Source organism: Pituophis catenifer, unplaced genomic scaffold (genome assembly GCF_029215685.1).
Source record: "Pituophis catenifer annectens isolate HBS135680 unplaced genomic scaffold, rPitCat1.0.hap2 SCAF_5, whole genome shotgun sequence".
Lineage (NCBI taxonomy): Eukaryota > Metazoa > Chordata > Lepidosauria > Squamata > Colubridae > Pituophis > Pituophis catenifer.
This window is the reverse complement of record NW_027256885.1, coordinates 34,983,000-34,998,090: the sequence shown is the minus strand read 5'-3', so window position 1 is coordinate 34,998,090 and position 15,091 is coordinate 34,983,000. Positions and strand designations below refer to the sequence as shown.

General features: G+C 39.1%; 1 protein-coding gene across 1 annotated transcript in view; it reads right to left on the bottom strand.

Moving 5' to 3' along the window:
• Positions 1 to 15,091, bottom strand: part of PPFIA3 (PTPRF interacting protein alpha 3) — a 404,830-nt gene that overhangs the window by 134,484 nt on the left and 255,255 nt on the right. Inside the window, exons 24-25 of the mRNA XM_070944575.1 lie at positions 14,928 to 14,990; positions 13,613 to 13,639 (exon numbers count right to left, since the gene is read on the bottom strand). Of these exons, the coding sequence (XP_070800676.1) occupies positions 13,613 to 13,639; positions 14,928 to 14,990 (90 nt within the window). The remainder of the gene's footprint in view (positions 1 to 13,612; positions 13,640 to 14,927; positions 14,991 to 15,091) is intronic.

The window sequence follows — 15,091 nt, the reverse complement described above, 5'->3', positions numbered from 1 at the left end:
AACCCCCTCTACTTCCTTACTGTTGCCCTCTTTGTCTCCGCTGGCTGTAGTATCTGGCTTGGCCTTGAGATTGGCGTTCACCCTTGGGTGGGTGTCGCTATCTGGATGGAAATATGGCAGGCCTCCCCTAACTACGGTTCTTCCTATGCTTTTGCCTCCCCTGGTTATGTGTACTTCTCCTTTCTTGAATGTAACCTCAACATTGTTGTCCCTGCTTAGCTTCAAAGTGGCAAGTATGTTATATGGTATATTTGGTACGAGTAGTACCCCCTCTATTACTCCTATTCCTGGTATGTACGTGTTCCCCTTTCCGGTTACCTGAACATTATTTTGGTTTGCCACTTTGATTATGAAGCTCTCCTTGGTGAATGATGTGAGTGATTTCTGATAGTAGGTGGTATGATTGGTGGCCCCTGAATCTAACAGCCATGTGCCCTCTTTCTTGCCTTGGCCAATGAAGTGTTCCTGGTCCCCCAGTCCATACAGTGACCCAGTTTGGCTCTCTCTGGAACTATCCCGGTGTCCCCTTCTATCTCTGGGGTTGGGGGAATCCCTACGCCTGTGTCTGCTGTCGGGTGAATGTCTGTCTGAAAACCTTGCTTTATGTTCTGGCCTGTCCCTACGATGGGGTCGATCCCTATCCCTCATATTTCTGGGACAATTCCTCTTATAGTGGTTCCTAGAACCGCACAGGAAGCACTCGGCCATGTTGTGGCCCCTGCTTTGGAATTCTACTCTTTTTACTGGTCTCTGTTCCCTGCGGCATAGTGAACGGTCCTTCCTTAGGTTATCCTCAGCAATGAGTTTGTTGGTCAATGTTTCTAATGTAAGTCTTTCTAGGCTGAGGCTATCTAATTGGGTAATGAAATTGTCCCAGCTGGGGTCCAGTGAATTGATGATGATGCTGATCATGCTTCCTTCGCTTATAATTCCCCCCCCTCTGTGTTAGTTCAGCCCTAGTGGCATTTAGCGTTAATAGGTGTTCGCTCATGGAGGCCCCTGCCTTGAGCCTGACTGAGTGGAACTCCCTGGAAATTCTAGTGGTAGTCGCTACGCTCTTGCTGTAGAATAAGCTGTGCATTTTGTGTATCAATTCTGAAACTGTTAAATGATGGCTAATGCTGGGGTAAATACTGGGGGAAATACTGGCAATTAATATGTAGTACGCCTTATGGTGCATACAGTCTAAATCAAAAGTCCATGGTTTTTCAGGGGGATCAGTAACCAGGAACAACAAATTTTCCTTTAGGAGGATGACTTGGAGTTGCTGGTTCCACTCCAAGAAATTAGTCCCATCTAATCTCAGTCTTGGAAAGTCAGTTGGCAATGTCCCTGAATTGTAAGTTAAATTACTTACAGGATGTCGCTGTCCATGGTTTTGCGCATAAGGGAACTCGCAATATGGCAGGGGGATGATTGTTGCGAGTCTGTAATGACTTGCTTCTATGGTCCTCTCTTTTTTTTTCACAGGTGGATTCTGCGCATGCTCGGGATCCATTCTTCTCCATCAGCCGTGGAGGAAGGAGCTTGTTCCTGCAGCTCCCGGGTGAAGGCCCCATTCGTCCGGATGGGCCTTCGGCTCGTCCTTGGGTGGCCTCGCGTGGTCGAAGGGTCCTCGGATCATCGTCTGGATCGCCGGGAAGCCTTGCGGGTCGGCTGGGAAGGTCGGAAGTCCTGCGGAGGCCGCGTGTTGGTGCAGATGGCCCGGCCTGGCATGGAGGCTGTGTCCTGGGGTCAGGCCGAATCCTACACCCGTCGATGGTTCTGGGAGCCTCGGTTCTGGTCGTCGGTTTGGTGAGTAGTCCCATTGTCCCTGGCATTCTGGCACTGGTCTCGGTGCGGGCATGGAGAGGTCCTCAGTGGGTCGTGGTTGGCGCTGCGCCCATGTCGCGATGGTCGCTCTCCCCAGGTGGGCGTCGATGTCGGTCCCTCTTGGGTCGGTGGTCTCTTTGGGCCTCTCCGGGATGTCGGAGTATGTGCCCGGTAGCTTTATTTTGTCCCCGAAGGCCGCGGTCAGCAGCTTTATGGCTTCATCGATCTCGAGCTCGGTAGGCGAGCTCCTGGGTTTTGGTTTAGGGTCGTCCCAGTCGCCGCCATAGTTCTGGGTGGTCGCTTCAGTGTAGGCCCTGATTCCCGCCATGAGATTTGAATCCCGGGGATCTATTGGTCATTGGTCGGCCATCTTTGGTGATGTCACCGTCCAAGATGGCCACCGTGAAAAGGGTGCGAATTCGTTTTCAGCCTTTTCGGTGGATCCCTGGCAGGGGCAATCGTTCCTTACCGCATCTTCGGTTGCGTGGTCTGGCTCGGCCTCATCTTCCTCAGTCGCTGCTCCACAGTCCTCAACTAGGCTCCGGAGTTCCGCAATGAGGTCCATGTTGGTCGGGGCCGAGTCTATTAGATTGAGAAGTTTTCTTCTGAGGTCGTTCTCCTTGCATGTTGCAGTTTCGGATTTGTTTTCTTCCTCATTAGCTCTGGTTGGGGTGCCTGGGCTGGAAAACTGGTCGCTCGCCTCCGGCATCTCTCTCAGCATGGTTCCCGCCGACAGTAGCTGCTCTGCCATCTTCTTCGTGAATGCCCTGGTATTCACTCTGCTTGTTGTTTCTGTTGGCTTGGAGTTCCTTGGCATATCCTGGAGTAGTTTGGGCTAATTAACCATCCTCTGCTACCATTTTGTTAAAGGTGTTCAAGGATCAGGCCCAATAACTCCATCACACAAGGTAATCACTTAATCAAGGATCTTTATTTATAGCATGTCTCTCTCTTACAGGTGTTTGGCTGGAACTGCATCTGGACCGCATGGCTGGACCTTAAGTACCTGTGGGGCGGAGCTAAGGTAAGGAGGGGTCAATGGGTAAGGGTGGTCCCTGGGAGTTAACCTCAGCAGCTCCCTGCCCCCTGGCATGGGCATGTGGTCAGGCATTTATATGTGACATCATGATGATAAGGACATCATTTTTATCATTTTAATTCTATAAGGTGCTGTAGGGCTTCATAGAACTGGTCAATTTCATCCTCTTCAGCACCAGTGGTTGGGGCATAGACTTGGACTACTGTGATATTGAATGGTTTGCCTTGGATTCGAACTGAGATAATTCTGTCATTTTGGGGATTGTACCCAAGTATTGCTTTTCCTACTGTTTTATTGTCTATGAAGGCTACTCCATTTCTTCTGAGGGATTCTTGCCCGCAGTAGTATACCCAATGGTCATCTGAATTAAATTCACCCATTCCTGTCCATTTTAGTTTGCTGATTCCTAAGATGTCGATATTCAGTCTTGTTATCTCTTGTTTGACTAAGTCCAGCTTGCCTTGATTCATGAATCTTACATTCCAGGTTCCTATGGAGAACAGATCTTTACAGCATCGGACTTCCCTTTCACCACCAGATGCATCCACAACTGAGCGTCCTTTTGTCACTTTGTCAAAGAATGCAATAAGATTAGTCTGGCATGATCTGTTTTTGACAAACCCATGTTGGCTTTTGGTTATTACTTGGTTTGCTTCTAGGTGTTCGGTGATTTGTTGCTTGATCATCTTTTCCAGAATTTTCCCTGGTATTGAGGTCAGGCTGATAGGTCTGTAGTTTCCTGGATCAGTTTTTTTTCCTTTTTTGAAGATGGGAACTACATCAGCTCTTTTCCAGTCCTCTGACAGTTCCCCTGTGCTCCAGGATCTTTGAAAGATATAATTCAGGGGTTCTGAGATCTCGTCTGCCAGTTCCTTCAAAACCTTGGGGTGTAATCCATCCGGTCCTGGTGATTTGAACTCGTCTAGGGGTAGACAGGTGTTCACTTACCATTTTCTTCCCTATTTTAACTTGTGTTCCTGATCTGTTTTTTGTGGCTATAGTATAGACCTATGGCAATGTCATTTCCCCCCCTTTGATATTGACCCAAATGCATTCAACATAATTTTCATCATTGTGCTCTATTTCTGTAGAGATGTAGTTATTTCTTATATATAGTGCAACTCCACCTCCTCTTTTATTTGGTCTATTTCTTTTAAATAATTTAAATCCCTCTTGCTGTATATTCCATTTGTGGGTTTCATCCCACCAAGTTTCCGTAATGGCAACAATATCATATCTGCCCTCATTTACTTGAATTTCTAATTCACCCTGTTTATTCCTTATACTCTGTGCATTGGTGTATAGACATTTGAGTCCATTTTGGTTGACCCTGTGTTTACTGTCTACATAACCTGTGTTGTGCCTGACTGCCCCTACTTTCTTGCCACCTGTTTGATTAGTGAACTTGGTATGGCACTCACTATTAAATGCTTGGTTTTGCTTGACAGCAAGGTTGATAATCTTACTCGCACAAACATCTATGTTACATGCACTGATAACCCTATTAATTTTAGATTGCTGGGAACAGAAATGTTCTGTATCAATTAATTCTCTTTCTCTTCTGTTCAGTTTAAATGTTTATCCAGAAAATCTGTGAATTTAATGCCAAGTAACTCAGTCCCTTTCTTTGATGGCTGCAAACCATCTCTTTTGTACAGTTTTTCATTGGACCAGCTGTAGACATCATGACTAATAAAACCAAAGCCTTCCCTTTTACACCACTCCTTTAGCCACACATTAAACTCCGCTACACGCTGGCCTTTCTCTTTTTGTTCCTTATATACTGGCAAAACCTCTGAAAAGATAAGCCTACAACCTATCCTACTAAGTTCATACCCCAAGCTCTGGAAATCATTCTGCACAGAAAGTACATCTTTTGGGGGCAGATCATTTGTGCCAAGATGTATAATAGCCTCAACATCATAGTCCTTACTGGCATTCTTGACTATTTTAAGAATACGCCTCTTGTCTCTGCTGGCAGTAGCACCTGGCAGACACCTGACCTCTTTCAAAGCCTCCATATCCTTTCCTAAATTTACATCCCTTACAATTAAATCACCAACCAGAAGGTGGCTTCTCTTTTTCGATACCTTGCTCTTCTTGTGTGACTGATGTGTAATACCTGATTCACACTTTCCCCTTTCCAAAGTAAGTTCTTCATCTCGGACCACGATCCCCTGCTTATTTGAGTTATCTTTATCACAACTACTTTGACCTGTCACTATTACTATTATTAACAGGGACAGAAGAAAGATTGATAAAGAAAATGTATAGTTATTTACTGGGCATCAAATTGGAAGAGGAACAAGTGAAGGAGACAATGATAGCATGGGCAAAAAACTTTGGTTACACAATAGAATTAGATAAATGGCAAAAATTGTGGGACAGGAACTATAAATTAACAATGTCAACTGCATATAAAGAAAATTTTTATAAGATATTTTATAGATGGCACTTTGCGCCGGCAAGGTTGGCAAAGATGTTTAAAGATAAGTTAGCTAAATGTTGGAAGTGCCACCAGATACCTGGGTCTTATTATCATATGTGGTGGACATGCGTAGAAGCAAAAAGATACTGGACAAAAATACATACGTGGCTGGAAAAGATTATAAAACAACACATTGATTTAAAACCAGAAATATTTTTGTTGGGGATTTTACCTGAAACCTATAGTAAGGGGAATGCATATCTAATTATTCATCTAATATCTAATTATTAACTGCAGCTAGAATTGTACCCTGTTTCCCCCAAAATAAGACATCCCCTGATAATAAGCCCAATCGGGCTTTTGAGCTCATGGCAATAAGGCCAAGTGCTTAGTTCAGGGTTCAAAAAAATGTAAGACAGGGTCTTATTTACAGGGAAACACAGTATTTGCACAAAACTGGAAAAGTGAAGAGATACCTACTGTTGAGAACGTGATCAGGAAAATATTAGAATGTGCAGAAATGAATAGATTAACACTTGAAATTAAGGAGAAAGAACAAACTGAATATTATATGGCATGGGAACTATTTTATTGATGGTTAGAGAATAAAAATGGAAGTTAAAAATAGGGAAACAAAAGAAGAAAATCAGCAAAATATAGAAAATATGTTAAGAGAGAGATGTAAACACTATTATTATTATTATTTTTATGACTATTAGGATTATTATGTTTAATATTATTATTATAATCCTATTAGAAGATATGTCAAGAGGGAGAAGTGAATATGTTTATAATGTTCAATATTAGTATTGTAAAATTAGAGAAGTAATATTAATGTAATGAATACTGTTGTAAATTTTTATTATTATTGCACAAAGATACATGTACCCAGTTGACACATTGTTTAATGGAAGATGGAACTATTATACAAAAAAAAAAAAAAAAAAATCCCAGATGCTGGAAATGCAAACAGATACCAGGTTCTTACTATCATATGTGGTGGACTTGTCCTATGGCAAAAAAATATTGGTTAAAAATAAAAATGTGGCTAGAAGAAATGACAAAACAACAAATAGAACTAAAACCAGAGATGTTCTTGTTGGGTATCCTACTGGAGAAATATAATAAAAGAAATATATATTTAATTTTACATGTGGTAACAGTAGTGAGAATTGTGAATGCAGAAAACTGGGAAAATGAAAATATACCTATAGAGGAAAATGTAATAAAGAAAATACTAGAATGTGCTGAAATGGATAGATTAACATTGAAAATTAAGGATAAGGAGGAAACAGAATATTTTTTAACTTGGGAATTATTTTATCAATGGTTAGAAAATAGAAGCAAAAGTTAGAAATTTAGAATCAAGGAGGATATGTAAATAAAAATGAAGTAAATTTGCAATTAAATAATATTGAATAATGAAACATTATGATTAATAGACTTGGATGATAATGGTTACAAATGTGATGGTTATATGATGTTTATAATTCTTTTTTTTTATATGAATTTTTTATTTTTTAAAACAAAACATAAAACATAAATCCATCATCCATACAATTGCAAACAGTGAGTCGGTCGGTTACAAGTCTTTTATGCTTCCTCAACATATTCATTACTTACTAATTATCTAATTTCTCATATTACCAGTCTAATAAGTATCTTTGTAATATAATCCTCATTAATCATTTAACTATGGCTTCCCCCTCTTTTCATAAAAATTATTTTCAAATATTTATATTATAACATTCATTTCTTCATCCTAGGTTATCAATAGTCATACAACTTTGTATTATATTTCTACCATTCTTATATTATAATGGTCTCATCCCTATTTCATTTCCATGTTTTATTATCTAGCCATTGATAAAATAAATCCCATATCTTATAATATTGTTTATCTTCTTGTTCCCTAATTTCAAATGTCAATTTGCTCATTTCAGTACATTCCATAATTTTCTTAATAACTTCATTTTGCGTTGGTATTTTCTCATTTTTCCAGTTTTTAGCAAACACAATTCTAGCTGCTGTTAATACATTCACAATCAAATATCTCAATTCTCTATTGTATGTTTCTGGTACAATCCCTAATAAAAAAATATCTGGTTTAAAGTCTATATGTTTTTTTGTCATTTTTTCCAACCATGTGTGGATTTTAGTCCAGTATCTTTTGGCTTCTACACACGTCCACCACATATGGTAGTATGAGCCCGGTATCTGATGACATTTCCAACACTTTTCAGATTTATTCTTGAACATTCTGGCTATTCTTGTCGGGGGTAGATGCCACCTGTAAAACATCTTATACAAATTTTCTTTATATGCAGTTGACATTGTCATTTTATAATTTTGTGACCACATTTTTTGCCATTTCTATAAGTCAATTCCATGTCCAAAATTCCATGCCCAAGCAATCATTGTTTCTTTAACTTGTTCTTCTTCCAGTTTAACCTCTAGTAAATATCCATACAATTTTTTAATTACATTGTCATCGGTACCTGTTAGAATTTTATCTAAATTAGTCAAGTTATTATAAAAACCTTCTGTCTTACAATCTCTATCATATCTAGAATGTATTTGCATATAAGAAAACCAATTCATCTTTATATCCCGTTCTTCTAATTCTTGCTTCGATTTAAGTTCACCCTTTTCATTCAATAATTCACTATATCTAACCATTTGTTCCTTTCTAAATGTTATTGAATATGAGAATGCTTCAATGTAGATAACCAGACTGGAATTTTTAAATAATGTTGTCTTTTAATCTTCTCCCAATTTAATAGCAAAGACTCTCATATATAATGTCTTCTAAAATACCCCTGTGTTTTTGTGCCCTTGTACCATAGAAAAGCGTGCCAGCCCAACAACAAGTCATGTCCTTCTAAAGTCAACAATCTAGTATTTCTTAACATTATCCATTCTTTAATCCACATCAAATTTGTTGCTTGGTAATATAATTCCCAATCAGGCAAACCAAAACCTCCTCTTATTCTAGCATCTTGCAACAGTTTTGATTTTATCCTCGCCTTTTTACCCTGCCATTTTTACGCCTTTTTACCCTGCTATTTTAACACTATTTTGTTCAAATCTTCAAAATAATCTTTTCCCAACCTAATTGGAATTGTCTGGAACAAATATAAAATTCTAGGCAGTATATTCATCTTAATAGTTGATATCCTCCCTTTCAATTATAATTGTAAATTCTCCCATTTAGCCAAATCTGTCACTATCTGTTGTTTGAGTTTATTATAGTTATTCTCCTTGAGTGTACTGCATCTTGCTGTCAGATATATCCCCAAATACTTAACCTTGTTTGTGACCTGCATCTTGGATACTTCCGCCAATTCTTCTTTTTGTTTTTTTAACATATTTTTTGTCAAAATCTTCGTTTTATCTTTATTTATTTTCAAACCTGCTACCTTTCCAAATTCTCCTATCTTGTCTATCAATATACTTATTGATTCAAATGGATCTTCAAGAATAAACACCAGGTCATCTGCGAATGCTTGCAGTTTGTATTCTTCCTTTTGAATTTTCATTCCTTTTATGTCTTTTTCGTCTCGAATATTTCTGTTTAGTACTTCTAGTGTTAACATGAACAACAGAGGTGACAGTGGACAACCTTGTCTCGTACCTTTTTGTGTTTCAATAGACTCAGTCAATTCTCCATTTATCATTACTTTTGCTGTTTGTTTATTATATATGGCTTCTATGGCTTGAATAAATTTTCTCCCAAAGCCCATCTGTTTCAGCTGTAATAACATAAATCGCCAATTCACATTGTCAAAGGCTTTCTGTGCGTCTAAAAATATCAAAGCCATTTGCTTCTCTGGATGTGCCTCATAGTATTCCAAAGTGTCCAGAATTATCCTCAAATTGTCTCTAATCTGTTTTTTTGGCAGAAACCCATTTTGATCAGAGTGTATAAAATTATTTAAATATCTTTTGAGTCTTTCTGCCAGTATTGAAGCGAAGATTTTATAGTCTGAATTTAGCAGGGATATAGGCCTATAATTCTTGATTTGTTGTGGGTCAGTATCCTCCTTTGGGACAAGTGTGATATATGCTTCTGACCATGACTTGGGTATTTCCATCTTTGACATTACTTCATTCACAACTTCTAGCAATGGAAGATTCAACAATTCCTGTAAAGTCTTATAGTATTCTGCTGGCAGTCCATCTGGGCCTGGTGCCTTCCCATTCTTTTGTTTTTTAAGTGCTTCAGTTAATTCCATCATCATTATGTTTCCTTCTAGCATCATTTCAGTGTCTTTAGAAATCTGGGGTAGATTCGCCTTCTGCAGATATTGTTTAACACTTTCCTCCTCTATATTCTCTTGTTCATATAGTTTTTTATAGTAATCTTTATGATATTTTTCTTCTCTTTATTCCCAAATCTAATTTGTCCTTGGTCATCCACTAGCTGTGTTATTTTCCTTGATTCTCTCTCTTTTTTCAGTTTATATGCTAACCATCTACCTGGTTTATTAGCATCTTCAAAATAATTCTGTTTAGCACTTCTGATTTTTTGTGCTAAGTCTTCTTTTTTTATTAATCCCATTTTATGTTTAATTGTGTCCATTTTTATTTTAATTTCCTTTTTTTGTGGGAATTTCTGTAGTTCTTTTTCAAATTTCTTATAGTCATCCTCTAATGTTTTATAAATTTGCCTTTTCTTAATATTTCTTTTCCTTGTATAGTCAATTATCAGACCTCTGGCATAAGCTTTCATTGTGTCCCAAAGTTTTTGCATTGATGTGTCCTCTTTTCTATTTTCTTTAAAAAAGAAAGCCAATTCTTTCTCCATTTTCTGTACAAAATCCTTTTCTTTTAATACTGTATTATTTAGAGTCCATCTAGACCTTCTCCTTTGTCCTTTCCATCTCACTGTCATTGGATTATGGTCTGCCCAGGTATTTGCTTCTATATCAATTTCTTCTATATTAGAAGACAATTCCATTGTCATCCATATCATATCTATTCTAGACCATGATGAATGCCTGTTGGAATAAAAAGTATATTGTCTATTTTTTGCATTTCTTTCTCTCCATGCATCTTTTAAATTTGTTTCCTCTATCATTTTAAAGAAAGTTTTTGGAAGAATCTTTCTATTTTGCTTTATTGTCTTCTGTGTATTATAGTCCATTTTCTCGTCTACTATACTGTTGAAGTCACCCATCATGCAAATATTATCATAGTCCAATTCAATTATTTTCATATATAATTTTCTATAAAGATCTTCTTGATTGTCGTTTGGAGCATATATTGCTATTAAAAGTATTTTCCTGTTGTTATCTATTATTTCCACCATTAAAATTCTTCCCTCATCATCTGTATGGATTTTCTCCGCTGGTATTGTATTTCTAATGTATACGACGACTCCTCTTTTCTTACATTGCGGCAATGAAGTAAATAATTTCCCTAATTTTGGCTGTACCATCATTTGTTCATGTTGTTTTTTAATATGCACTTATAAACAAATTATATCCAACTTTAATTTCTCTAATTTGTGAAATACCTTTCTTCTTTTGATAGCTAAATTAAGTCCATTTATGTTCATTGTAATCAATTTTTTCTCTTCCATATTCATATTTTATATGAAGGATTTATTGCTCTAGTAGATCTCGGTTCACGTTGTTCTTTATATTCTACGATGCCCCCTACTGCGCCTTCTTCCTTTTCAACCATTGCTAAGCATTCCTCTTGAAGTTCAATTAATGACTCTTCCCTTCTTGTCTCCACTTCTTTCTCTCTAAAGTATTCAGCATAAAATGCCTTGGCTTTGTTTATAATTCTTTATAATTCTTGATATTATTAACTAATTATAGATAAAACCAAATAGAGCATTTAATTAAATAATGGAAAATGTTTAATAAGGATATGTGAAGAATATGATGAATAGATTTTGAGAATAATAGTGATAGCTACTGTATGTATAAGAGTTATTATTTGTATTTAAAAGAGTCAGTACACTGCCATTGTGGATATAGAAAATTTATATATAACAAAGAAAATTGTATAATAAAAAATAATATTTAAAAAAAAGCCTCCAAGCAGGATCCTTGGGAACAGGACCTACCTGATCTCACCTTCGTCCTCGTAGGTGTTCAGGAAGAGCCCAGAGTAGTCCGACCCCGGCTGAATCTTCCCCTGAAAGGCGAGCCGCAGCTCATAGAGGCCACCCGCTCTCAGGATCTCCAGCAGTTCAAGCATCAGGTACTGGTTCACAGGGGCTGCCCACACCTCCCCCAGTGGGATGCTGTGACTGGAGTTTGTGGGCACCTCCTCCAGCAGCCCCCACACTGAAGCACCTCAGTAAGTCAGCTCAGCGCTGTGCAGGAGCACTGTGGAGGTGGCTAAGGATCCTCTGTGGGGCCTAATTTCCTCTGTCCTTTTCTCCCTCTTCCCTTTAGAAGCAGGCATGATGTGCCAAGGCAAGTGCTGCTGGTCCCAGGGTCCCGGGGGCTGCGCCATGGGCTCTGTGCTGGCCTAGGCCCAGGGCATCATTGGAAGGCCTGAGCACAGCCGGGTGCAGCTGGGTGGCCGGGTGAGCAGATGGTCTGGGCAGCTGGGTGAGTGGGTGGCTGGCGTTGGCCCAGGGTGTTGTCGGAAGGTCTGGGTGCAGCAAGGGGAGGAGTGGCTGGGAGGGGAGGAGCGAGGTGTGGCTGGGTGTGGCGAGGAGAGGCCAGCTGTGCCCAGGCCTTTCAACGATGCCTGGGTCAAGGCGAGAACAGGTAGGTCCTGTTCCCAAGGATCCTGCTTGGAGGCTTATAATAGGATTTATAATAGGTGGTGAGGCACGCTATTCAGCCGGTTCACTGAACTGCGCAAACAGTTAGCTACCAGTTCTACTGAACCAGTGCGAACCAGCTGAATCCCACCACTGCTTATGACCATTTTTCACAGTTATGACCTTTCCAGCATCCCCATGGTCATGTGATCAAAATTCAGATGCTTGGCAGATAGTTCATATTTTTTTTTATTATTTTTTTTATTGAAAAAGTTTTTCAAATACAGATTTTTCCCCCTTTCCCCCCCTCCTCCCTAACCCTCCCTCCCCCTCCCCTCCCCCTGTGGCTTCTCCAGAATAAAACCCAAATTAATAACAGATTATATAATACTTTACCATCCTTTTTGCTCCACCCCCCATATGCTGACCCTTTCTTTCTAACAATATTATTATATCCCCCTTATACTATACATTCCAAAGCAACATTCAGCTGTAAAATTATATAACAAATCCTAATTTGGCAATTTCAGCTCATAATCTATCCATTTCCTCCTCCCCTATGCATATATCTCTTAATTCAAATCTTTTACGTATATTAGTATAACATAAAATCCCTTTACCTAAACTAAACAATCAGTAAGCTAACCTATCTCCACCCACTTTCCTACAGGTCTACCATACATAATATTTTCGATATCTTTGTTCTTCTGCCCACACCACTAAAAAAATATTTCCATATATAAATAAAATTCTCAAATGACTTTAAGCTTGTAATCCATATAATATCTTCTGTAATGTCTTTCAACTGGATTGTTAATTTCACCCATATTAGGGTAACATCAAATTCTAGTTCCAACAGTATGTTCAGTATCTTCAATTGCCATCTGCCCCCATCAATAGTAAGTATTTTCGTATAGCAAACAACCACCCGAGTGATAGTTCATATTTATGACCGTTGCTGTGTCCCACGATCATGTGATCACCTTTTGCAACCTTCTGACAAGCAAAGTCAATGGGGAAGCCAGATTTTCTTAAGAACCGGGTTACTAACTTATCAACTGCAGTGATTCACTTAACAACTGAGGCAAAAAAGGTTGTAAAATGGGGCAAAATTCACTTAACAAATGTCTCACTTAAGAGAAATTTTGGCCTCAATTGTGGTTGTAAGTTGAGGACTACCTGTATAAAATATCTATTGGAGCTAAAGAGAGAATTCTACAGAATTTGTTATGAATTTCAGTAATGATTCAAGACCAATTTGTAAGAAACGTTTCTGATACACTATTTTCCCTTCACTTTTTATCATTTAGGTCAGGGCTGTCAAACTGGTGGCTCACGGGGCCAGATGTGTCATGTGCAGGTCATGCCCACCCCAGCTCCACAAAGGGGAAAAACATCACAAAATGTCATGTGACAGCAACGTGACGCTGCAAGTTTGACATCCATGATTTAGGTACACACTGTATGTCATTCTGATTATATTATCCATTCACTTAATGAAGTGCAGGTGCTTTTACCATCAGCCCTCTTCTCTACTATAAAAGGAATTGCACACAAACTCATGCAAATTAAGAAAGAGTCAGCACATGAATCCTGCCCATACCTGCTCCCGGCTGATTTCCTTTGTCTCCTGTATAGTGGTTAAATGGAAAGCAGAAAAGAAAGTAGAAAGGAACCATTAAGGCAAGGTTTAGATGTACTTTATTCACAAACGCATATCACAGTACCTCAAAGCTAGTGGAAACATCCCTATTGTGGTAAGAAATTTCCAGTTGGACTTAAATAAATGTACACATGCAATAACAAGAGATGGGGGAATCTGGATCTTATTCCATTAACCAATGGGCCCAATTGTGCACATGCAAAAAAAATGTTAAGAAACCTAGCATCACAGGGAGAGAATTGGGCTACAGTCTTTATTCCTACTCTTTTCCTATAAAAAGGCCGCCTGCAATGTGAACCAGAATAATCCACTCCATTTATTCATTTTGCTGCATCTGGAGATCTGGTCTCCAAACAGAAGCAGTTTGGAGTATCCCCAAGGAAATCAGGATTAAAGGAGCCAATCACATGAGCTCAGGAAAGAGCGACTACTCCACTCCTGCCACAAAGAAGAGGGGGTGACAGTAAGAACAATTGATCAGTGAAATGGCTTGTCTCCAGAAGTTGTGGGTGCTTCAGCACTGGAGTTTTTTAAGAAGAGACTGGACAGCCATTTGTCTGACATAGTATAGGGTTTCCTGCCTGAGCAGGGGGTTGGACTAGAAGACCTCCAAGGTCCCTTCCAACTCTGTTATTCTGTTACTCTCTATATAAATGTTGCCATTCCTGTTTTGTACATCATTTCAACTGGTTTCAAGTTGCTTCACTCAATGCAAGTTTTTAGATTTGGCAACCATGCAGATCCCATAGTCCCACTGCTGTTTTGAATGTAACTCCCATGGGGACACAGATAGATAGATTAGCTCAATGTTTCTCAACCTCAATGTGTGAACTTCAACTTCCAGAATTCCCCAGCCAGCATAAAGTTGAAGTTCACACATCTTAAAGTTGCTGAGGTTGAGAAACACTGGATTAGCTCAACATAGGGCACTAGTCAGAAAAGGCTGGCCCACGTTGGATTAACATTTATTAGTAGTCCTTCCAAATGTAGAAGGAAACTAGAATGCTTTCATCCAGTGTTGTCCATAAGCATGAATTTCCTACCAAATCACAACAGGAAGAAAACCATCAACTTGGATAGGAAAGTTGCTGACAAGATGGGTCCAATGATAGTGCCATCTAATCTTCTAATCATGCATACATACAGAATCACACACAGGAAACTGCAATATAAGATTCTGGAAACAGCCACAACATAGAGACAAAGAAGGAAGGAAGTTGATTTGAGGGACAGCACCCATTGCAGCAACACTTACTGGCTTTGTAGTGGCTGTGAGAGATTCCATCTCTTCATGCGTCATCCACACATTTCCAGTAGACTAGCAAGAATAGCAGAGGGAAAAAAAGAGAGGAAGAGGGCAGTTGTGAATCTTAACAAGTAGAGAAAGCAGAAAGCTGTCAGCTTCCCTGTTGATCAAGA